This window comes from Lissotriton helveticus, chromosome 3_1 (assembly GCF_964261635.1).
Source record: "Lissotriton helveticus chromosome 3_1, aLisHel1.1, whole genome shotgun sequence".
In the NCBI taxonomy this organism is placed as follows: Eukaryota; Metazoa; Chordata; class Amphibia; order Caudata; family Salamandridae; genus Lissotriton; species Lissotriton helveticus.
In genome coordinates, this window is record NC_136061.1 from 1,067,229,755 (window position 1) to 1,067,256,360 (window position 26,606).

General features: G+C 42.9%; 1 protein-coding gene across 1 annotated transcript in view; it reads left to right on the plus strand.

The window, feature by feature from the left end:
• The window catches only part of LOC144823272 (sodium channel protein type 2 subunit alpha-like), a 662,530-nt gene that overhangs the window by 350,576 nt on the left and 285,348 nt on the right, over window positions 1-26,606 (plus strand). The window contains exons 13-15 of the mRNA XM_078681628.1: window positions 5,831-6,124; window positions 10,177-10,524; window positions 20,585-20,717. Coding sequence (XP_078537754.1) covers window positions 5,831-6,124; window positions 10,177-10,524; window positions 20,585-20,717 — 775 coding nt within the window. The remainder of the gene's footprint in view (window positions 1-5,830; window positions 6,125-10,176; window positions 10,525-20,584; window positions 20,718-26,606) is intronic.

The following is a 26,606-nucleotide window of genomic DNA, read 5'->3' on the forward strand; positions in this document are numbered from 1 at the left end:
GATTTACACAACAGTATATTTGGCGGCAAAATAAAGAACGTCGCTGTCAAAATGAGAAAAGGCTTGGAGAAATACTCGATATTGAACATGAAATTTCGGAAGCTTTATCAATTGGGGTAACGAATTTGGATGCATTAGGTTTTAAATTAATTGAACTTAAAGCCCCATTAAAAGATCTCCTTAGGGCTAAGAGTATTAGTAAATTAAAGAAATATCAACTTGACCAATATGAAAATGGCGACAAGATTGGTAAACTCTTAGCTTATAAAGTCGCTGAAGATCGATCTCAGAATATTGTTAAAGGAATTAAAGGGGATAACAATCAATTATTCTCTGATCCCAAATCAATTCTGCAACAGTTCGCATCATTTTACCAAAATCTTTATACACCAGAAACTACAGCTTCGGATGATAATATTAAAAATTATATAGAGATAAACAAGGTTAAAACTCTGGAGCTTGAACAATCCGATCAATTGTCGGTAGATATTACAGCAACAGAAATTAGAAGTGCAATCAATTCCTTAGCACCGGGCAAAGCGGTAGGTGAGGATTCTATTCCTTTGGAATTATTCAAATGCTGCTCGGAGGAATTGATACCACTACTAATTGATGTAATCCATGCCATTAGCAAAGGGCAACAGGCACCAAAATCTTGGAATCTAACTCAGATTATTTTTTTTTTTTAAAAAGGGCAAAATATCTCGAGAGAGGTTCGTATAGACCAATATCGCTCATTAATAGTGATGCCAAGATTTTTGCCAAAATACTGGCTATTAGACTGGCACCAGTAATGTCTCAGCTTGTTTCTTCCCAGCAACATGGATTTATTCCAAAACGAGACACTACAGCACATATTAATATGGCTATCTCCGCTTTTGATGCTGCTCGGACCCAGTCTACCCCACTCGGTATGATTTTATTAGATGCAGAGAAAGCATTCGACCGAGTGGGGTGGGGCTTTTTATCGGCTGTATTACAGGTATTCGGCATTAAAGGCCAACTCTTGAGATGGATTCAATCGCTGTATGATAATCCTATGGGCAAGGTATCCTATATGGGAAAATGCTCTTCTATTTTTCCAATCAGGAGAGGGACGCGGCAGGGGTGCCCTTTGTCACCCCTGCTCTTTGCTTTGAGTATGGAACCTTTTTTAATTGCACTTCAACGTCAGGCTTTAATTTCTCCTTTTTTTAACGGTTTAAATGTACTTGACATCACTGTGTATGCAGATGATGTTGCAGTTTTTTCTCCCAATGTGCCTCAAGCCCTGAAGGGTATTATAATAGAAGCGGGTATATATGGCTCAGTCTCTGGTTATCGACTCAATACCACTAAAACCCAAATTGTCATGAACCATCAACCGCTAGCCTCTGTTTTAGGAATCTGCCGTGCAGCAACTTATTTGGGGGTCAAAATCTCCTCGGATATCGACCTGATTGTGGCATTAAACTATGAATCATTATTAAAAGAGACTGCTATGCAATTTAAGAAATGGCATAAATTGCCGCTCAGTATTATTGGCCGAATAAACCTGGTCAAGCTGAAAATATTACCAAAATACTTATACCTATTTCGAGCAATTCCATTACGGGTAAACAATTCTTACTTTCTCAGATTAGAGGGAACTATTAGTAGTTTTATATGCGGATATAAGAAAGCCCGGCGGGCTGTCTCCTCACTTAAACTTCCTTTTATTCAAGGCGGACTGGCTCTCCCAGACTTTAAATTTTATTATTGGTCGGCTTTTTTGATTCGTATTCGCAGCCTATTGATTTCTGATAAATGTTTGTATTTTCATAGATTTCTACTTGGACAGGATGTTAATATGTTCCTTTACAGGCTAAACGACCCTAATTACTTTAAGCGGGTTAAATTTAAGACGGTACGAGATACAGTTAATATATGGCGCTCCATCATGGTTAAGTGTAATGTTTCTCTTTTACATTATAAAACACCATTATGGGTAACCCGGGCTTACCTGTAATTTTCCATGACTCGGCTTGCCGCATATTGTCAGATTCTGGTATTAAATTTTTGGGTGATTTATTTGATCACAAGGGATACATGGCGTATGAACAATTAAAGATATGCTACAATTTACCGGAACTGGCTAGGTTTAAATGCTATCAGATCAAAGATTATCTAGTGAGAAAACTAGAGCTTACTACTATATTAGATTCTGAGGTCTGGGATAGCATTTATAGAGAAACAGACAAAGCTATGATTAGTATTGGATACAAGATTTTCTCTAGGTTTAATACTAACGATATTAAAAAATTAACCGAGAAATGGAACAGCAAACTGGCAATGAATATACCATCTGATTTAATTACTTTATCTTTCAAAAGCCTAAATGTATCAGTTCAATCTTCCTGTCTTAAATTACAGCTGTTTAAAACCGTATGCCAATTGTATTATACCCCGGAGAGAATTCTTAAATGGGCAACAAATAACAATTCTAGCGAACGTACGAAATGTCCAAAATGCGATCTAAGTGGTGCTGATATTGTTCACATATTTTTTTCTTGCCCCCATCTTAGTGAATTATGGGTTGGAATAACTAAGGTAGTTTCTGATAGACTTGCTCATCCCATCACATTTTCATCAATGGATGTGCTCGTGGGTATATGTGGGGGTACTAGAGTATTTTGTGATTTGCTGAATATTTTAGTTACTTGTGCAAGGCTCGTTATTGCTAGGGCTTGGATTCAAAAAAATCCACCAACGGTTATGGAATGGTAGAGCCTGGTCAAGGAAATATACAATATGGAGGCTGCTCTTGCTGCAACAAGGGGCTTGCAGGCTAAATGAAAAATTGACAGAATCTGGGGGCTAATTATGTCTTAATAACAGTATATTTTTCTTTTTTTCTTCTTTCTGTATGACCTATACTTCGTTTATGACTTATGTATTTTTTTTATTGTTCTTGCTGAAACGTATGTAGACAAATATTGATTACTATGGTTCTTTTCTGTGTTCCCCTTGATGCAAAATAAAAAAAAATTAAAATGAAAAAAATAAAAAATAAAAGTAAATATGGCCAAATATGCGGGAAGGCTTTTCTTTACAGTTCTTTTATTGTTGATTTCTACCAAGCTAGAACCCACATCAAGTGACACGAAGTGGTTGGTTGGCTCTGTGCAGGGTTGGATTGGGATCAAAAATCGGCCCGTGCACACCAAACAAATGGTGGCCCACATTTACGTATTGCTTTTCCGCAAAACTCTGCTTCAGTGAAGTTTTATGAAAATAAAGGGGGTGCGGGACATGGTATATTAAATTCACTTAGATAAAAAAAATGCACAGATTAGTTAACACTGCTGAGCCATACATGAATGCTAGTGAGACCACTTCTGCTAAGGCCCCTGCCCCCGCTCAATCAGTATACATTAATGGGTCGACCCAGCGAGAGAAAGGGAGGGAGTGATACCTCCGCCCATCTGCCTTTAGAAAGGCCACTTAGGCACCCACTGGGCAGCTGCCAGCATCCTAACAACATAGACAGCCCCCAGGCTGCCCAAAAAAGCAGCCCACAGCTAGATCTCGGCTACCAGCCCTTTGGCCATTTCCCGAGTGCCCGCGTTACCAATCTGACCCTAGCTGTGTGGCCTGAGCTTGTGGCTGGATTCTCACATGCACCTCTGTCCACTTTGCCTACCTGCTCAGCATGGCTCTTTCAATATCCTTGAGGACCTCAGTCTGGATATTGTCACATTGCCTTTCCCATCTTGGAGGTCATATTCATGCCTACTGGATGGCTTTTTATGTTGGTGCAGCCAGATGACTTAATCAAATCACAACAGCAGCACAGAATGGACAAATAGCTCCTTCACTAACTAGTATCTCTCAGTGCTGCCACACACCAGTTAATCTGTATTGCACATCTATATATCTGTAGCATACTACATTCAGCTTCCCTAACTGAGCTTGCCTTTCTCCTTTCTTTACCGACAATCTGGCCAAGTCATCACAGTAGTGGGAAAATGGTCAGTTTATGTCTGTGTTTGTTTGGACTGCACAAAAAGCCATTTGGTCGAAAATCAGATGTATACAGTACATCTTATGGAGTTTTTCTGGTAAATTTCTTTCCTGCCACCCCAATTCAGCTATCACTAAAAATTCCCTTTCCAACGCAAATAACAACTAAAGGTAAAAGAGAGGTAGTAGAGGTAGGAGCTGGTGCAGGGGCAAGTTGCCTTCCCTGTGGCATAATCAAGTATTTAAAAGCAACCAGCATCCCCAAAACAACTGGGCCTCAAACATTCCACCTTCCTTAGATGCTGCCCATATCCTGCTGCAGAAGCCTCTAAGTGTATGGCAGCTCTAAAACAATTGGTACAAAAGCCCTTGTTCTCCTATATTTGCATTTAAAACCACCACTACCTTTTCAATTAACTTGTCATCATTGGCTTCTCTCGCCGGCCCTGTAGCTCGGTGTGTTGGACTTATACCACCCACCTTTGCAATATCAAAGATTTGGGGCCCGGAGGAAGGGGGGGGAGAGAGAGAGAGAGAGAGCATGAATCCTGGGTTTCCGGGGGCTTGGGCTGGTTGGGCTACTGGCTGCGGGTTGGGCTGTTTTTGGGCTGGGGGGTATTTCTATGGCCATTTTGTGTCACTGTCCACCATTTCGGTGGCAGTGACACAGCAGCCGGAGGGATTAACTGGGCTGGTGTTTTTTGGCCCTCCCAATTGTTACGTTTCTTGCGGGGATACTCCTACTCAGGGGGGTGGGGGGGGGGGGGGTCCCTGGTGGGTGGACCTTCTCGGAGGGGGTTTCCCAAGGGGTTTTCTTGGGGGGGGTTTGCCTGGGGAGAAAAAGGGGTCGGTGTGGCGGTGGTGGATCTGAGGGGGTTTGTTGGGAGCGGGTGCATCTGTGTGGTAGGTTGGTGTTTTACCGTGTCGCTGGAGCAGGTGCAGGTGTGCTATGCGAAGGATGGGCGCTTTTCATAGAGAAAAGGAGCTAAGTTGGAACACTGGGATGGCTGGTTCAAGGGGTGGGGTGTCTTTGCAGGCGGCAAGGAATGCTTAATGCAGAAAGGAGGCATGTGGCGGAGGAGATGTTGTGGTGATGTTATGAGTACGTTGTGTTTGGGGGGATATGTTTTAGGGGAGGGGGTGGGGGGGTGTTGTTGAGGTATTTGCTTATTTAGTGAGGATTAGTTTTGTTCGGCGCAGGCCAAGGTTATTGGTTTTCAGGATGCACCTGCTTTCAATAAAGCGCCTTTGTCACACCTTATTACAGTGTCTGTGGTCGGTCATTCTCCCTCCCCCCCCCCGCCCTCCTAGGTGGGCCCCGAGTACATGTGATTAGGTTCTGCTGTCACTTGACCTTTTATCCTACACCAATATTATTCTACAGTTCTTTACTTCCATACAAATACATATTCACTCCCATGCTATTCACTTGTAATGCTTCATAATATCATACTACATTCCTTAAAAAATCAAACCTATTGGCATTGCCAATGCTTGCTTAAATCGGAGTCTTTTTCATGTAGGAAATATTAACTCGAATTGGGGTTAACATCGCAGCCGAACTTCCGAGTGAAAAGTTTCAATATCATGTTTTGGCCTTTCGCCTACTCTTGTAGGATATATGCCTACATCACAGTTAATCTTATCCAAATGAGAAATAATTACAAAAGCAACCCACGCTTAATACTTTGTTCAAATTATTTATTTTAATTCCCTTTGGAAACACTCACTTGTTTGACGGACGACCCGATAGATTTATCTGTTGTGTATATATTTTGCATACTGGAAAACGAATTTGATTTTTGATAAATGTACATAAATCAATTGTCTTTCTCTTGTGCACTGACAGGCAGTAGCTGCAGCTGTAGCAGAGGCAATGGCCGAGTCAAGGGAATTCAGTGAAGAAGGCGGGCTCTCGGAGAGTTCTTCGGAAGCATCGAAGTTGAGCTCAAAGAGTGCAAAAGACAGAAGGAACAGGAGGAAGAAAATGAGGCAGAAAGAGCAGTTCGAGGGTGGTGAAAAGGGAGACAACGAAAAATTCCACAAGTCAGAATCCGAAAGCAGCTTCAAAAGAAAAAGTTTCCGCTTCTCCATAGAAGCCAACCGGTTGGCTTACGAAAAGAAATATTGCTCTCCACACCAGGTATGAAACTAGCGAATTGGCAAGTACAGTTTTTTTTTAAAATATATTTTTGAAGCAAATTACTCGTGCAGAGAAGTAAACTTTTTAAAATGAGCTAAAATAGTTATAACAGAGCGTATGCTTACATAAACCTCCACTTCAATGCTGGAGCCCTACAAAGTAGTGTATTTTCAATAGCTATCTCTACTTTGCTGAGTAGTTACCGGTTTGTAGTTAGTATCTACATCAGGCATCCATACCACTCACCGGCTACCACACGTGCTACACAGTGATTTAAGTTACTTTTTATGTGCACTGCTTTCAGTTCCACTGTCTCATATAAAAGCGGAGGAGACACTGCACCTGGTTGCAGAGTTATAGCCAGTTGCACCATCTGAAACCCCATGTATGCTGCACGTCCATCTAAGGGTGATGGACGACAGTGTCAAAGGCCGCTGTGAGATCCAATAATACTGCTCCATTGCTAAAAGATTAGTTTGGTATTACCTCATGAATATTTGATGTATACATTCAAAACAAATTATTAATTACTAATAATTACTAATATCACACATCATAAAAAGTCGCTATGAGGCACTACAAAATTTGAAAACACTCCAGAGAACATATTTTAAGAAAAGTATGTTGGTGTACATACTGTTTGGACATACTGGATTGTAGCTCAGTTTGAGATACACAGGACGGGCATACCTTGGCGGAGAAGTACATTCAAGTATTACATATAGGAAATATTCCAAAAGGTTTGGACAATTAAGGGTTTGCGGGTCACTTATGCAAATGCACCGGCATCCACCGATAGAGCTGCTCAATGATTGCTTGAAACATGAATCACTGTGGGATGAGGCACCACAACCCCAGTGCAGTAAAGATTGTGGGGGAAGATGGAAAAGGGGAGATGCTAGATTCACAGAAGATGATATGAGCCATTTCCCTTGCTCAAGAGTGGCTCACATTACTGACAAGAGGTTGAAAATGAGGTGTAATGAAGGGATAGAGAAAACTATGTAAGCAGAAATTGGGGGATTTAATGTGATGAGAATGGGCGGGAAAAGTGACCAGTAGATCTTATGAGAGTCAAGAGAGTGAGAAAAACAAAGAAAGGATTATAAAAGAACTACACCTGATATACACACAGAATTCACCAAGTCTGTTGGCTCCAACAATCTCTTTTTTTTTTACGGGTGGGTTTACCAGTGAGTATTTAATACAGGAAGCACCCATTTAGTGTAGAAGTACCTGTATAGTTTTAATCAGGAACATGTGACTACTGTTACTTTCTTCCTTTAAAGGAGATTTCAACAAATGCTTCCTATTGAATAGGGGTGCGTTATGAAGGCTCTCTGTTTAAGGTGATATACTTGATATGCCAGACCCAGACCGATGTAACCTGTTACAATGCTTAGGAGTTCTAATGCTCCTTCTAAGGTCAATGTGCACATTTGACACAAATTGTTTATTTTACTACCATCCCTGTATGTAGTTAAGCAGCATCTTGCCCAGATGATGCATGCCACATCTAAGAAGGATATGGATCATTAATTACCCGGATGTCTTTTGCTGCCATGCTTTTGCACAGGAAAGATGTTCAGAATTTCCACTTATCGGGACAGTATTAATAACCTACATCTTCCCTGGGGTCCTTACGTAGTTCTTTTTTGGGTCCAATTTGCGCTGTCCCCTGTTGGTGTCAAGAGCCCACACTTACTTGAGAGAGGGGATGACACCTCTTTGGACACCCAGTCCCTCTACTCTTTAGGATTAGAAGGTTTTGTCTGCCACATTTCAGGTTCCTGCGGGAAAAAATCCAATCTGCAAGACTATCAAAGCCCTGACCTATGACGTTTAATTACTTATCAAGTAAATGAAAAGGGTGTCCGGCTTTCACCAGCCGTTGAAGTGTTTACTAAAAAAATCTTTACTCTGGCAAGCAAGCAAAGTCAGTCTCTGATCTCCAGCATTGTGGCCACTGAGATAGGTTAAGAAGTGATCAGTTCTCTGGATTTTGCAGAGCCAGAACCAACGAATTTCAGATGAATATGTTGATTGTCCAATGAAAATCGCTGGCATTTAACAGACATTCTGAAGGAAAACGTTCCTCACAACCAAGGACAATCTTTCCCACAGAATTGCCAGCCAAGTCCCTTGTGCAATAACTCCTCCAACAACTTTTCGCGTCTGCAAAAGAATGTATTTCTGAACCAGCTGATACATGCCATCATGCTGGGAAACATCCTTTATAACGAAACTTTCACAACGCGGTACCATTATCATGCAGGTTTTACAACGCAAGTCGTTACAATGACTTGCGCTGGAGGGCGCTGTAGGATAGGGAATAGTTTAATTTACTATCCAACACCTTCCCTACTATCCACGGGGACTGGAGTTGGAATAGTAAATTAAACTATTCACTATCCAGCTCCCCCCAACGCAAGTTGTTGTAACGACTTGCATTGTAAAACCTGCGTGGTAACGGTACGCATTGTGAAAGCACGCGTTGTACCGTCATACATCCATCATGCTCACACTCTATATGGTGAAAGAGCACATAATTCAATATGGAGCTAAGCCAAAATAGTGGCCAGCATAATGAAGTTATATATGATCTGCATTTAAGTTGTTTAATAAAATGATGGTCCTGTGTTCAAATATGTCTCTCATGTTTAACGAGTAAGTTATCCTAGGTGTGTCTGATACTTTATTAATATTGGAAAGAAGTTACTTTGAAGCGCTTTATCACAGCACTGAAATATATGTTCTTTATTGTTTGGTTAAAAACCTTGATCAGTTCATCGTAAAAAGGACCGCTGAGTAGAACCCACTAGAGCATTGTCAATAAATGATAGTCAGCATGTAAAAAAAGTTTTTAAAAACAGAATGCAAAAGTTATAAGTTATTTAAAACCTTCGACTGCATTGTGGGCAGATTGTCTTCGCCTGGAGGACCGGGAACAGTACGGCTGATGTTAGTAGTTTGAGGTTCTGTTGTTAATTCTGCAGGCTGGCTGACACCCTGCTGCAGTGGGAGAGATTTGGCAGCGCTAATATCTTCCAGCTGCTCTGACGCTTTCTGGGCTAATTTAGTGAGCCCAATGTTCAGCTTGGTGTTTTCAGGATTGAGAGCTGCTATTATGGTCTGACTTCAGGTTCGTACTCCAAGCCTGATCCATTCGCCCCGCAGTAGTAGCCGTATGTCTGTGAGCATAGCGGGGCACGCACAAATGATGTGTTCCATTACTTCAGAGTGATAGCCACACATCCTGCATTCGATGTTCTTATCTGGGCGATGCCAGTCTCGCAGGTTCTTTAAAAATGGCAAGTCACCCATCCTTATGAAAAAGTGCTGGATAAGTGAGGCAACTCAACTCCTGGTTTGAAATTTGTGATTACTGCCCAGGCATGTTTCCTTTTTGACAGAATTGCCCTGTCTGAATGAAATGACCACAGTCCTACGCTCTTCTTAATAACAGCCTTAAGCACCTGCTGGGAAGGGTTTGTTTCCCAGAATTATTTGACTCCTAGTAGTTTTAAACTGTGATCCAGGTGATGACGATGATTCAGGCTGGACTGGCATTTCACTATTTCTCGCCAAAGTTGTGCCTCCAGGGAGCCCTCCCTTGAATGGCACAGTCTATTGCAGAACTTTATAGATGAGCCGGCCTCAACGCCGTGATGATCCAATAGGCCCAGTTCAAGACAGATCTTCGATGGTGAACTCTGTTTTGGTTGGAGGAAGGCACTGATTTTGGTACTGACAACTTAAAATCCACCACTGACAGCATTTTGCTGGAACTATTGAGGCATATTAAGACCACGGTTGAGGAAATAGGAAACTGTATATGTACCAGCATGTCTACCTTCATATACCAACTTTTCTATCTTTCCTGGTATTTCCATTGCATTTTTTTTGTCTATATTTGTGTGTGTGTGTGTGTGTGTGTGTGTGTGTATACATGCGTGTGAAAGAATCCTTTTATTGAAATTGCTATCCAATATTTGTGAGTCATCTCTTTTGTGTGTTTCCTCCTAACCTTCTGCTTTTTTCCTGTTTCACAGTCGTTGCTGAGCATCCGTGGGTCCCTGTTTTCACCCCGTCGCAACAGTAGAGCCAGCCTGTTCAGTTTCAGAGGCCGAGCAAGGGACTTTGGTTCTGAAAACGACTTTGCTGATGACGAGCACAGCACTTTTGAGGATAACGAAAGCAGAAGGGGCTCTCTTTTTGTACCACACAGATATAAAGAACGACGTAACAGCACCATGAGCCAGGCCAGTAAGACATCCCGGATCTTGCCAGTACTTCCAGTGAACGGGAAGATGCACAGCACGGTGGACTGCAACGGAGTGGTGTCCTTGCTTGGTGGTCCTTCTGGTCCCACATCTCCTGTTGGACTGCTTCTGCCAGAGGTGATCATTGCTAGACTTGTTACTTGGTACAAAGTGAGGTGGTTCAATATAGTGCAGGCATGGTGCCTTCTTCAAAAGGACTCCAGCCGAAAGTTCCAAAGATCTCAATGTTTTAATATTTTTACTTCTTCTAAGCAAATGAAAAACTTTTCACGTGAAAAGTAGCAAATTCTGCAAACGACTATTCAGAAAGCAACCATTGTCCTCGTTGTCCCCAGTTTGAAGGCTGACTTTTTTGGTCAAGATGCTGAGTGCTGTGCATCATACCACTCACTCCATATTCCAGCCCACCTCCCATGCCTGAAAGAAGGTCTGAAGCTGCAACAATTATCACCTTTTTCTATATCTTCCATACCTACATGACCTCCCAGTCCTGAATAGTCTACTTTGACCTGTTTCACTAGTTTTGCCTCAGATAACAGCCTTCAAATATTCCACAGTTCTCATTAATAAGGCCTGATGTCATGTTGATTTTCATCCCTACTGCTATTTTGACACACGCATATCTACATATCCCAGATAAATATGAACCCCAACGAGCCACCTGCCGTTCTTGTCCTCACTCCTTTCCATCTGGTTGGAGAATTACCCTGCCTGCAGTATCCTCTTGCTAACTGTGCAGGTCCCAACGAACCATGGAGGAGAGAGCGTGAGATGTAACAGGAGCAGAATCATCTCTGATTTGTATAAACCGTTGGATATATCTTACCATTTGCTTGATTCCAGAAAACATTTTTTAAATGTATACAATTCCAGTTTAGAATGAATTTCAAATGTAAAATCGACCTTTAAAGGCAGCAACATTTTTAAATATAAATATATTTTTAAATAACCTGTTAAACCAAATCAATCAAAAAGGTATATTAGACTTAAATAAACAGAAAAACTGAGAATTCTCAATAAAATAAAGCAGGAAATGAAGCTCAGGCTGCAATCAAAACTTACTCGGCTCCTTTGAGACTTGCAAGAACCTGCGCTTAATGCAGAACAGGGTCTGTGGGCAACTCGTTTTTCCAGATCACATTGAGGAAGTATCTGTATAACCCATACTTTCCCCGAGATAATGATACTAGGGAGGACACCAGCCGCGTAGCTAGGGTCAACTCAGTGTCACCATCATGAGAGGCCTGGCTGCCTGGCTGCATCGGGCGCTGCCTGCAGCTACAGTCACTGACGCTTCGCAGTGAAATAAGGTAGATATTTTTTATTTTTGTTGCCGATATTTGCGTTTTTACTATTTTAGTATAGGCTCACAATATTTCTTTGGGGTGATAGTATGGTAGTTCAAAATTGTTGTCCTCATTATAGTGTCAAATAACTAGACACATACTAGATCAGCAGACATGTACCATGGAAACATGCGAGCCAATAAAATTAATTTGTTAGCCAGAACAGACATTTCTTCAAAGTCCAGTGCCTCAAGAAGAAGATTTATTCGGGAGGTGTGGTATATATATATAGGCTCACTTGCTCGCTCGTTAACTCCACACTCACTAACTCATTCAGTTACACACATATATGTGTCTTTAAAACATATGTGGCCACAGACTAATTTACTAGGAAATACATCACATGATTGCGCAGCATTGCTGTGGCACTAAAGGACATGTGCAAATAAACCAAAGCTCTCGTTCACTAACGTTTAGCCAGACACTTGTGCGTCACAACACAATTAACGGTGCTCATGTTAGCCATTAAATAGTAAGTATATTAATTCCATTTTTACATGCAAGCTTCTGTGCAAAACTTTAGTAAACGAGGACTCAAATATGTGCAACACAAAATATGTTTCAGGTGTAGCTATGAATGTGACCATAAAGTACACTTGATAGTTAGATAAACTTGCTTAACAAATTAATGTATGAGCCGTGTGGGCCATAGGACTGTCAGAGTTCAATGTGCAGGTCAAAATGAGTCAAAATGTCTTGGAGAAGAACCATGTAAACAAACAGGTGGACACAAATAGGGGGCATCTGATAATGCATGTGCAAAGTAAAGTACACTTATGTCAGTAAAAGAGCAAGGTAGCCCCACTGAGACATCTTGGAAAGGTGAAATATAGAGAGCAGTCTCATGCCATGTGTATACTTATCAAGAACATTGAACTGCATTTGAAGTGTCTAGTCACGGTTGGATTTGGCATGTAGTATCAGCTGGCAAAAAGGTTTGTGTTATAATGTGAGCGTCAAGCTGCTTATTGTTTTATTTGGTAAGATTTTGGGACCAAATGTAAGTCTCAATGAAACTTGTACCAAATGCTTTACTGTTAGATCTGGGGGTCTCTAGTTGGCAGAGGTAGGTACCACTGTCCAAATAGGGACCCTTGCTTCTAGTCAGGGCAAGGAGATAAGCCTCTGAGATAACCCCTGCTCACCCTCTAGGTAGCTTGGCACGAGCAGTCTAGGCTAACCAGAGGCAATGCGTAAAGTATTTGTACCAACACTCACAGTAACACAGTGAAAACACCACAAACTGACTCCACAACAGTTTAGAAAAAAAATAAAGGTATTTTTAATCTAAACTACACAAGACCAAAACGACAAAAATCCAACATACACAGTTCAAGAATATGGTTTCAAAAAGAGTTCTTAAGGTTGCATTAAAATTCTTCAAGTTGCGGTAAAATAAACCACAGATGCGTGAAAAGTTCACAGTTGCGTCACGTTTACTCACAGTACCTTTAGTTGCAACAAAGTTCCAAAAGCAGAAGCTGGTGCGGTGGAAAACAAGCGATGCGTTGCTCCTGAGACCCTGGGGAGGCGATGCGACACCCCCCTGCAGCAGCGGGCGTGTTGCGACGAATCCGGTCTGTATGGGGAGGAAGGCCACTTGTATGGATTCCGGTGCGTAGGTTCCGTAGGAAGTCTGTTCTCGCAAAGGCACGATGCGACGATCTCGTAGGTGCTGCGACGATCTCCGGGGCGACGATGCGCGGTCCAGCGGCGATCCTTTCTCTCGCAGCTCCTCGATGCGATGATTCTGCGACGACACTCGCAGCGACGTGATGCGGTCCGCAAGCAAGCGGTGCGGCGTTCTCACCCAGCGACGACAGGCTCTGCGACGATACTCGCAGCGATGTTCGATTCTCCCGCACCGGTCTGGTGCGTCCCGCAAACGAAGGATGCGACGTCTCTGGCAGCGGCGTCAGGCGCTGCGACGATCTCGACCTCCGTAGCGGCGGGAAACTTCTCGCACTGTCGGGGATGCGCTCCGCAAGCGAGCGATGAGACACTTTTCAGCTTCAAAAGTCTCTCAAGCTTTAGTCTCAAGCTTCCCAGCACAGGTACAACCTCCAGAGGCCCCACACTGGATCAAGCACTCTAGGAGGGACAGAACTCTCTCAGCAGAGTTCAGGGAAGCTGGGGGTGAAGTCCTTTTGTTCCTGGGACTTCAAAACAGGGAGCCAGCTCTTCTCAGGCCCTTGGAGATTCCTTCAAGACAGGGGACACAGCTCACAGCAAAGTCCTTCCCCTCTCCTTGGCAGCAAAGCAACAGGTCAGTCCAGCAGAGCAACAGCAGGACAATCTTCCTTCTTCAGAGTCAGCTTTCTCCTTGGCAGAGGTTCCTTCTTGATTTCCAGGATGATCTAATTTTCTGTTGTCAGGGGTCCTGTACTTATACCCCTAAAGTCTTTGTTCTCTTGGTGCATGTGGGCCCTGAGCCCGGTCTGAACCAGTTCTGGGTGGATCCTGAGCACTTTGTTTTGCTGGCTGCATCTTTCCTTTCAGAGTGAGGGGCAGGGTCCTCAGCCGCCCAGCAGGGGGGTGGAGCCAGCATTGTGGAAGGCAGGCACAGCCCTATTCAGCCCAGGTGCTAACTCCTCCCACCACTCCAGTTGCAACTGCAGTCATTCAGCCTAGTGCTGACTCATCCATCCTGCTGGGGAATTCCCCAGCCCCTGTCACTCACAAACCAGACAGTCAATACACAAACAGGCCCAGGCACACAGAAGGGTTAGACAAGAGAACAGAAACTTTCTAAAAGTGCTGTTCTCAAACCCAGGATTTAAAAACAACCTTTCCTAAAAGATGTGTTATTAAATTCTGAGTTCAGGGATACTAGATACTTATGTCCTATCTTGTTCCTATGGGAAGAAATGCTGTTAACCACTGTAGCCAGCATCCCCCATGTTAATCTATGGAGCAAGATAGCCTTACAATAGTGAAAAACGAAAATGGCTGTAATTCACTACCAGAACATGTTACCTGCACCAGTACATGCTCTACCTTTCACATACACTGCACCCTGCCCAGGGGGGTACCTTGGGCCTTCCATAGGGGTGGCTGATGTGCACGAAAAGGGAAGGGTTAGGCCTGGTCAGTGTGGACACTGACCAGGAGGACATGGCAGTTCTAAACTGCACACAGGCACTGCAGTGGCAGGCCTGAGACACCATTTTAGAGCTACTCCTGTGGGTGGCACAATCAGTGCTGCAGGCCCACTAGTAGCATTTGCCATCACCAGCCCTGGCACACTCAGTGCACTTTACTAGGGACTTCATGGTGATACAAATATGCCAAACATGTATATCCAATCAGAATAACACTTTACATAGAGAGCATATGCACTTTAGCACTGATCAGCAGTGGTAAAGTGCGCAGAGTCCTATTGCCAACAGCCACGGGTCAGGAAAAATAAGGGAGGAAGAAGCAAAAAGTTTGGGGATGACCCTGCAAAAAGGGCCAGTTCCAACATTTACCTAGTCAGGAAGTGTTTAGTCCCGTTGCACACTTTATTTCAGTGACTTCTTAGAGTTTTTTGTTGCTCAAATGGGTGCAGTTTCTGATATTGATACGTTTCCCTTGTCTTCATTGCTTGATTTTACTTGCGAGAAAGTGTCACTCATGGTAGTTGAAATGTCACTCATAATTACACTGACATTATGAAAATGTCACACATAGCAATCTGAAACCTTGGCACCTATGCAGAGTGAAGGCGGGCAAGGGAGGAGACAGAGAACCGGATACATCAGCTGGGGCCTGTGATTTTGCACTGCTTCCACCACACGCAGTAGAGGGAAAATAAGAGGTGAGATTTTGCTCACTCTGCACTGTGGGAAGTGAGAACAAGAGCTGTTCTACAATGTAGGCGCCGGGGGATGGAGACAAAGTCACTGTGTTTTTTTCTATGTTACGTTGTGTCCTGGGGGCGAAGGCAGAAAGGCAGCGGCCTGTCCTGGCACTGCACACGCTGTCATAGAGGGGATCGGATATATTTGGCACTGCATGATTTGGCGTCAAGGGGGCGCAAGGAAGGATGTGTGGATTGGAACTGCAGGCATTAGAGTGAAGGGAAATGTAGGGGGCATGTTGTGGCACTGCCGTACAGTAGGGTGAAGTGGACATGCCAGGCAATGCGGCTTAGGGGGGACAAGGTTGATGTGTTCCGTACTGCTGCATGCCCGGGGTGTAGGGAGAGCAAGCTGGATGTGTTCTGACACCCCCTAAAGTGAAGGGCGGGGAGATGTGTTCTCATGCTGACACAGCAACGGCATGGATTGGTGTCAAGGGTGTTAAGGGAGATGTGCTCTGCCCGCAACGTGTCATGGAAACATGGGGGTGTGCTCTTATTTAGCATACACGATATATTTTCCATTTCCGTGTTTGATTTCAGGTGCCTTTCCGCTACGGCTCTGCATCCTGATGGGTGCTGGTAAGGCAAGTTGGCGGGGCCTGGGATTCTCAAGGAATGAGTACACATTGGTTAAGAAGCTGCCCTCAGGACACATATGATGTAATCCTGATATCCAGGGAGGCTGGTGGGAAGTAATGATAATAAAATAAAATCAATGAATGATAATAGAACAAAATTGCCACAAACGCACAATTTTCCCAAATAATTTTTTTTACCTAATAAGGAAGTGCCACCGATGTGGCAAAAACTTTGGAAGTGGAGTCGTGTTGTGCACGTGATAGAGTGCATGTTTTGTGTCTGATGGGTACTGTTGATGTAGCTAGAGGTTTGAGCATGGCTTGATACGAATGTGCTTTTGGGGATGCAAATCCTGAGCCCGTTATGTGGCTTGAGGATGTCTTGTGTGCTTCAGGGTGCAGGGAGTTGTGTCTAATGTACTCTATAGAGTTACATGTGCAAGGAACACCTACTGACCAAGGTCAAGGTGGATTGGTGTAATTGTAACATTTTATGTGTCTCTGTTGGGTGTTAGTTTGCCCTGTGGAAGCTAAAATGGCTAGAAAAAAGCATAGCGAGCCAGCCAAGTCTTATAATTAAAGAGCACCGACCCCATTCTAGTCATTCAAATAGGATTAGGTTAGTAATATTGAAATAATTAGGAGGTACCCTATCGGCCCTATCATATGAGGAAGGAGCAAAGGGTTAAATCAGCTTGGGGTCCCTTTAGCATGATTTCGCCTGCAGTGCCACAGCCGGTTCTCCTTTATGTATAGAAGGTTCCTAGCCATGCTACACAGTCAGAGGCAGTGTTGCAGCGAATGATGGGCCTGGTGTCCTTCCTTCTTTTCTCAGCCAATGTTGCCTCCTACAGGCTGGCTTATTGTGATACCTTAATTTTAGTGTGAAATTGTCTACATTTAAAATGTACTAAGGACTAGGGATCCTGCACATGTATGCAAGTATTATATATTTTTCTGAATTCAGAGAGATTACCCATGATGCAGACCTGGGATAAATGTAAATATTTCCGCACTCTATCTTTCGTGATTTGTCTTTTTACAAACTGATTGAGAATGCCTACTTTGTTGGCCGGACCATGTTTCCGGTGAGACCGGCCTTCCCAACCAGGAGTGAGAGAAAGAACTGAAAGCACCAGAACCCCCTACCTACCCCCAGTCCACTATTTTGCGTTGTGTAACTTCTGCATTGGTTACTCTAAGGCATGGGACCAGTTATTTGTTATCACCATAGTGCACCATTGTGCATTCGATTCTTCTTCAGCCTGGGGACCACAGGCTATTGCAAAAGATGTTCATCCCAGTCCCAGGTCCATTCATGTAGCGCATCCTCTCCTCGGTGTACAAATAAAGAAAGAAATAAATATACTCCAGCAGCTTAGTGTGTAAGATCATACGCTTTATATACCAATGCTCGAATGGAAATATGAAAGAACACTTCACGGTATGCATAGCTAGACGTTATCAACAAATATGGATTTCTATATAACGTGGTACTGATGTAAAGAAAAGGACCATTGTGGCCATTGACTGTGGAGTGGGCCTTCTCCTGACTCCCACCAGTAGTGCAATTACTGTACTTCAGTGTATTGATAGCTTCCTGGCTTAAAAAAGATTAATGAGGGGGTTTTCGTGTTACTATTCGCGGTGACTTTGCCTTTTTATAACACTGGTGACTAATTCCTCCACTTTGTAGAAGCGAAAAAGACTTCCCTAAAGGTGATGAATACTTCATTCTCCAGCCTGCCACTTAAATTCTTTTGAAGTAAGGAAAAACCTTCGCAGCAGCGGATTCCTTTGTTGCTGCCTGTCTCCAAGCAGCTAACTTTCTTTCAGAGATGTTGCACAATGTTAGAGTCGACAAGGTTATGAATATTGTCTCTTTAACCCTTTGTACCTCATTTCATTGCAAACACACCCCAGGCTTATGAAGGCATCTGCATGACTTGACGTTTGCTAGTAATGACGTTGTTCTAAAATATTCTTATCAGGGCCCTCTTATATGGCGTGGGGCTCTCTAATATTCCATTCATGCTTCCAAGAAAAGCAAATCTCAGATCTGCTATATCTTAAATGTATTTAATGAGGAGGATTAAATAAAATAGAACAGAGTTTACATTTTTATCAGTCTTAATCATTCAAAACTAATTTTCTATGTCTTATTAGTAGTCGCTTCGTACACGTAACCCACAAAATACGCGGAGTGTCAAGCCAAATATTTGAGACTAATGACGGGTTTGCAACCCTACATATTAACTCCATTTTTTCTTGGGCGACTGTTCATTTTTTCAAGAAACATCGCCCTTGTATTTATGAATGTGCATTTAATGGTAAAATCTATGTTCAAAACATTAGTATTAAAGGTGACATATTGGGAAATACCTAATGATCCCTTGTGCATTCCACATTCGACAGCAGCAAAGGGATCAGGAGACACAGGCACCTCGCAGTAGAAGGATTTTCACCAACAGATGAATGGTCAGAGCAGGCGCCATACCTCTAAGGACTTCCCTAGTGTAGTCCCATTAATTAGTTCATCAGGAAGTGGAGTTTGATCAGTCTTACGTGTGTGTATTTATGAAACCTAAGATACATAAATGTGATGTATATTGCTGGGTTAGGACTGGATATGTCCGATAGATAAAACAAAATAGGGTTTTGCGGGACCACCCACTAGTTCATTACGCATCTACATCCCCAAATCGATATTATGTATCTCTCAGATTGCAGTGTAGGTAAACTATTGATATGTTATTTCATAATATTTTGGTATATTTGAATTTTGGGGGTAAGTGATCCAGCCTCAGGAAGTTATCTGGGGCTTGCCTCTCAATGAGGAGCATATGTCTTTGTAATCAGGCATTGACAGGTTGAATGTGGGGACCTGTAACGCAAAGCACTGAAGAAGGGTCATGGGACAGGTGGCAAATATATATATATGTCTCTTTGACAGGGCCAGACTGGGAACAGCAACCAGCCCTGGCAGATTGCTGCTCGACTGGCCCTGGTTGCGGGGCGGTAGGGGTTTGGGGGGGTGCTAGTAAGAAGCACCGCTCCTGCTTTTGTTAAAGGGGTCCATTATTGCTGCACTGCCGCAAAACTGCCCCCCAATGACAAAACCAGCCCCCATGGTCCCAAAACAAGCCCCCCACCCCTCTGGTCCACTGGGGAAACTTCTGGTGCCCGCTACAACCAGTCTGGCCCTGTACTTTGAGGTTGTCCATTCATCTAGTTTTTTATTTTTCGCTTTATCTCACTTTTTTGCTTTCTATCATTCTCTCTTTCACTCTTCCTTTTTCTCTTTCTCAAACAATTCAATATCTGTTGGAGTAGCATCGCTGACTGGATGCAGAAGAATTGTTTCAAACTAAACTCAGGTGTTACTCTTTGGCAATGACACCACTTACTGGAACACCGCTTGGTGGCCCTCTAATCTTAGGCCCCTCCCACTGCCTGTCCAAAAAGCAAGAAACCTGGAGGTCATCTTTGACTCTAAGTTAGCATTCAATGACCATCCGGTTACATCTTTCTGTTTTCTCACTCTGAGAATATGTTAAAAAAAAAAAAATCCCTTTCTCCAAATGGAGCGAAGAAAAACAGTTATAATTGCCCTAGTTGTGTCTGAATTAGATCACTGCAACGTCTTATATGTAGCCTCCCAAATTTGTGTACAACATAAATTCCAAAATTCTTCACAACGCAGCAGTCCGGTTAACATTCGTAAATTTTGTTCAGTCTTGCAAACCTGATGGACTGGTTATCAATTAGGCCACGAATCATGTTCAAGGCCTAATGTCAGGCCCATTAGGCCCTGCACAAGGCTGGTCCTCTCTTTTAAAAAAAAAAAAAATCTTTAAATGGCATGTGCCGCTCGGCCCCTGCGGCAAGATAGCTAAACCTTCGGAGAATCAGAAAAGCACATTGGGGAGGAAGAAGTTTCTCCCATTACACCTGTAAGTGGTGGAACTTAATGCCTGACCATCTCAGAGCTCAGCCAGATTTTCTAAGGTTTACGAAATAACTCAAAACTTGCCTTTTTTGCTTCTCTGTATAAAACTTGGTTCCCCTGCCTTTGTTTTGTGTCCTCAATTTTAAACACTGGTGCCAAGAAGACTTATTTGCACTCTTCATAGAATTATTAACATTAACCTCTTTCTCCCTTTTCTTTCACCCCTCTCTAATTCTGTTCCTCTTTTGTTTTTTCTCCCTCGTTTTTCCTCGCCTGCGTTCTCCCTCTCTTATTAACATTTTACACAAAAAATGACAACATTGTTTGAATCATAAATGGGTAAAAACTCAAGAATTTGTTTAAGACAGTAAAACATATACATCCCTGCTTTGGTGTTTATTTAATTTGCCGATTCTTCTACTACAGAAGGTTTTTTACCTTATACATTTTTCATTTGAAGGGCACCACTACAGAAACAGAGATGAGAAAGAGAAGATCAAGCTCATACCAAATTTCCTTGGATTTGCTGGAAGATCCTACTCTAAGGCAAAGAGCTCTAAGCAATGCCAGCATGCTTACTAACACAATGGAAGGTACCTAGAAAATGTATTTATATTTTCATAGTACTGTTGTTAATCTTATGATGAAAACAATGTCTTATTGTGTGCCTATAGCGTCATAAAACATTAAAAGTTTGGTTAGTGCAATACAATCGTAATTCTGCAGTTCTCGTGCAGGCAGGAGATTAATACTACTTTGAAGTCTGAAATCTGTACCTTTAATTAATGGGAATAATTGCCAAAGATTGTTACCAAATCGGCTATATAGTTACAGTTTTTTATTTTTTATTTTTTAAAGATTCTTTTAATTTTTTCAATGTTTCTACAACCCCTGCTTCTTTTCTCTTTTTGTCACGTTTTTATTGAGCCATTTTCCCTGGTTACTCAATTTTTCCGAAATGTCTTCCATACCTGGGTTGTTTTTACTGTGTGAATGAATGAGTGAAGAGACAACTGTAATGCAGAACTGCAAACTGAATTGCCTAAAAAGATGTGCTCTACTCTCTCAAAAACATTTTGCTAGGCTTGAGCACTTTAAAATTCATGCGGCTAGAATGTACCTGAACCTCAGCAAACTTGCCCACTTCAAATTAGCCCCAAACGTACCGCACTGGCTTTTGGTGGACACAAAGATCAGGTTTAAACCCCTAAGCAAGGTTGACAAAGCTTACTAGAGCACACAGCAGATATTCGTATGCCTCTCTCTAGGTTTCTAGCAGGAATCTATGTTCATCAACCTCCCACCTAATCAACCAACTTTCAAATCATAGACTAAAATACAAAGGTAAATCCTTGGTGTGAGGTTTTGGGTGTATTATATCATAAGACTGGTATCCTTATCATGGAACACACTCGCAAAACCTTTGTTGAGTCCAATGAAGCTTGTTTGAATAACCTTAAGCTCAACCCTAGTAGCTATGGCTCTCGAGTAGCAAGGCTTGAACAAAGGAACTTAGTGTAAATCATTTAACTGTACCAAACCACGAAATAGGAAAGCCACACAACATGAAAGAAACACAACACCAATGTATAAAAATAGATTATATTTTTATAAATTTTTAGAGTCCTCGATGAGCATCATCTACTGGAGAGTTCTAGAGTTATGATTTTTCAAAGATTTGATCTTTTTTAATTTCAACTGCAAACAAGCATTGGTCAACTAAAGGTTTGTAAACTTTTCAAAAGTTTGTGAAAGTTAGTTTGACTCCTCCAGTCTGGCTTGGGTGACCGAATCTGACAAGATGATGGTCTGGGGGTCCAATGAGGTAGATTTGGACAGTTACCTGGTCACTAGTGCATTTTCCAGTCCAGTTCCAGCCTCTACAGTATGACCACCATACACTTGGAGTGGTCCTGATGCTCAAAGATGCTCCGGTTGCAGTGCAGTTAATGGGGGTGCCTTTGTGGTGGTTCCTGGGTCCACAGATGATATGGTGGGACTTGTTACACAGAGGACAGGGTCACACAAACTCCTCTTTCTGGGGACAGAAGGACAGCAGAAGCTGGGCTTCTGATCTCAAGATACAGTGGTTGGAAACAAATCCTCTATTGGGGGCTAGTGTCCTCTTGGGTGACCAATCTGGACTCTGGCGGCACTCCAGGGTCCGGCAGACTCTGGTGCAACTCTTGGTCATCAAGGATTGTTCTCTTGAGGTGCCAGTGGCAGCTAGTAGTAAATCTTTTCAGCTGGCTAGCAACTTTCCGGTTTGGGCTTCTTCAGCTCTTTTGTCCCTATAGATGTTTCCAGCAGATCAACAGATTGATCCTTTGAGATGCTTCTTGGGTCTGGGGTTCCCTCAGCTAGAAGCCACAGGCACAGACCAAACTTCACCAGCTGAAAGTGCAGCAGGTGCAGTCCAACAGACGGTGCAGCCTCTCTGTGCAGTTTCAAGGGCAGCAGAGCAATCCTTCTTTGGTCCTCTTTCCAAACCCAGCGTGATCTAAGAGTCCAGTGTGTGAGGGGTGCCCTATTTAGCCCGTATAAGGGCCCAGAGGGTACCATACAGCCACTTGCCAATGGGCTACTATGTCCCCGCCCTCTTGATGATCACTTTCTAGCTATATTTTACATATGGCAACCCCAGAGTGCATCTTTCTGACCACTCTTAAGATGTCAAGCCCCTTTATTGGATGTTAGGTGCTCAGTAGTCCCCCCTAGAGGTGTGGCTACCTGGGGACTGCAAGCTCACTGAAAACCAGTTTGGGAACAGGTTTTCCCTCTCTGGCCCTGTCTTCAGCTAGTCTATGGGAACAAAAGACAGCCCCTTGGGAGCGTTATCGCCATTTGCCCATCAAAGGCGGCATCGCGTTTGAAGTTTGCCTTTTTTGCTAATACCCCAAGGGACTTTCTGCGAAGAGGAGGTAACACCTCACCTTGCGGCAGGCGGTGTTTGCTCATAAGCCTGAGAGTCATTCACACTACTCCCCTGGCGGACAGAAAGCGGTCTGTGGGTCATAGCCCATGTGAGGCTACAGTACCACAGGGGTACAGAGTGGCAGCTTCTTCAAAGTTGCCTTACTTTAAAAATGACATTAAATTCGACCTGTGCATCAGGTCATCAGGTCGGGTTTAATGCCATGATTAATTTGATACCTTACAGTACCTAGTTAGGGAGTCCCACTCAGATGCTATCGAGGCTGGGGTGCCAGCCAGTAACCCTGGGTTAGCGAATGACGCTACTACCTTTTCCACAGCAAAATGTCAATTTGAGGGGTTTTGCTGCAAGGACATATATAGGCATACATGTTCCACTTGACATTATTCAGCTCCCTGCCTTAGGGCTCTCTAGGCTTTGTATGGGGAAGTGGTGGCATTGCCATTGGTTTGAATGGCAACATGGAACTTGGAGTGTAAACACTGCCCTTCCAGTTCCATTTTATACCTTGTCAAACTCAGGTGGCTCAGTCAGTGCTGCAGCCATGAGTGGACACTCTGCCTTACATGCCCTTGGTACCCTGGGTACCATATACTAGGGACTTTTAAGTAAATCAATACTTGACATACACTTTGTAAAGGGTTAGAACATTGTCCCTCATATCTGGTTAGCAGGCCTCTGTGCACTCTTGAGTTGAAAAACCAGCAGTATCAATCATAAAATGTGGCGGTGAGCATGCAAAAAGAGGCAATTCCTTGCACTTAGGCATCTAGGACTTCAGGCATTGGAATTCCCTGAATCTAAAACTAAGAGCTGTATGAAACCACAACCTGTTCAGGAAAATTTCAAAGCCAAATTCTTTAAACTTGGTTCCACTTTAAGCCCTGACAGAAAAGGGGGTGTGATGAAGAACACTGACCTAAGCTCGCTCTTCACCCATTGCTTTCTAACATTCTATATGGTCAGGTCGGTTAGACCACTGGTGGGAACTGAAAGGTGACATGTAGAGCTATACAAAATGGAAATAAATATACAAAGTCTGTGCGCAGAGTAATTAAAGAGTAATTAACTCCTCTTTTAAATTCTCTGGAGAACTGTTCTGGCTATTTTGGAAATATTTACACATAGTATGGTAAGTAGCTAGCTTTGTTGAACAGTGAAGCATCTGATTCCTTTGATGATGCAGATGATGATGATGATGGCGTGTGATGCGCACGCACATCACACTGGCTATGCCTGAATTCAACATTACAAAGAGATACAAAAGTATCTGTATGATGCCTCTATCACTTTATTTACTACAGATAATCACACAGAGTGATAAGGAAGATCATACGTTATGAACGGTTATACCTGTACAGCATTTCTTAGCATGCATGTGGGCGCCGACTAGGAGTGAATCATTACTAACAAGGACATCTTGGTCCTGAAGAAAACCATTTTGACTCTGTGGGCACCCTTGCAGATGATTGACACAGGTAGACCTAGGATGTGGGAGATTGTTACTATCTCTTATCACATCCTCCTAAGCTTTTAACCTTACCTAAGATACCCTTTATTAAATATTGTCTGAAGTGGTGGGTAATCTTGAGGTTATTTTATTCTTTTGATCCCTGTGAAACCCCAACTGCTATAATTCAGGCGTTGTAGCATGCACAAGATTTCTAACTTTGATAGCAGATTCCTTTTCTTTTGTTTGTTATATCCTTTGATGATGCTAGGCATTCTGTGGCTGTTTAGTAAGCTTTGGTTGGATGGCCACTGGAAGCGTTAATTATTACAGTTTTATTATTGTTATAGAGAGGATCTCAGGAATGCATGTCTTGGTCGGTAAAGGTCTTTAATGGTAATCCAGGCATTGTGGTGAATCTTTTGGGGGTGCTGGCAAGATCATTCTGATCCTTTTTGTGTAGGGTTGCTTTTGGACTACTTATAGGTGAAAAACATTGTGTTTTGACAGTTAAGGTGAAGGGAGATTATGTTGCTTATGAAGAAGATTATTTCAGTAATACTGATCTGTCTTGTACGGAAATCAAGAAGAGGATGTGTCAGAGGTCCTTTGTTGTCTTTAGGCACCAGCCCCTTACTTCAAATCCTCTCCTGCCATTTGAATTCAAATTGTCTAACATTTTGTCTCCCTCTAAGGATGGCAAGAATAAGGGAGAGTCTTAGATTCATAAAGATAAAAGGCCTTTCAGATATTGTAAGTTGGAGGGACCTTTGAGGGTTTTCTACCGTGAAAGCACCTACATGCTTTTTACATTTTCAAGCATGAATCCCTGAAGGCCTTTTCTTTGAAGACGTCTTGTGCCTCTCTATTGTCTCAATGTGGAGGTAGTATAGGCATTGACATACATTTGATGTTGAGGTGCTTTTGAAATTAAGGGATACCTAATTTCATGGTGGATTTCTATACTTTCAGGTTCTGGTTTTGTGGTTAGGATGCTATATTAGACAAGAATGTTAGAAAAGAGGCACAGTTTTGAGTACGTTTCTGCCTCTCCCCTCTCCTAGCAGTTAAAGACTCTTCAAAGGTATTCCTCTGTTTAAGTAAATCGTATGGTAAACACATGACAAACTTAATTCTGCTGAGTATTAAACAGGTTGTTGGTTGGACTAGACATAAAGAAAGTATGTCATGATTTAAGATGTGCAGGAAACTAGGAACTTCCGGGTGCATAACTGATGCATTGTTTTTGCCTGTATATATGCTAGCTATCCTCCTGAGGTGAAGGTAAACTGGTCATGCAGATGTGTTTGCCCTGCCACCAGCTAGTTTGCTCACCAAACATGTGTACAATTGTTGAACTATAATAAAGGATCAGTCTACCGGTGATAAGATTTTCCCTTTTCAAGGACTGCCATTTGCAAAGTATTATGTCCCGTGAGCAGTTGCAGAATGTCATGTACTGTCCAGTTTAGTATACAACAGACTTCATCCAAGCATAACAAGAAGCCTGTTTGGATCACTGGTTCTAGCACACCTGGCCCCGTATCACGATAAGGACGCACTTTTTATGTTTGTGAAATGGCTCACCTTAAAACTGATGCGCCGTGTGCAAACAGTTAAAGTGTGCCCTATGATGGTGATGGTGCTGCCCTTAGGGCAGTTGCGTAGTCGCGCTGCCCTGGGAAGCAGCGCATTCAAGTTAAATACAGAGCAGCTCCTTCAAAGCCGCTCCATTTTCTCAGTGCAGGAGGCACCCTAATACACTTTCGAGAAGGGAGAGAGATCTCCTTGCAAGCAGGTGCAGTGAATGACTGCACCCGCCTGCAGGGAATATCTAGGGGGTCCATAGGGCCCCCTTTCTCCCCCCCAGTGGGTTGCCTTTAGGAGGCGCATGGAAAGGAACCCTGAGCTGGACAGACTCATCGCCTCTACTAACTGGGCCTTACTGGGTCCCTGTAGCCAGTCCGTACTCCATCACGATCAGCCTGAACTTGTGACTTTGTCCCCATCTGGTGTGACCAGATATCCACAGTTCACAGTTTGTGCATTTTGGTGCTATTTTCACTCAAATCTTTAAAAATGGATATCGGTTTTTGC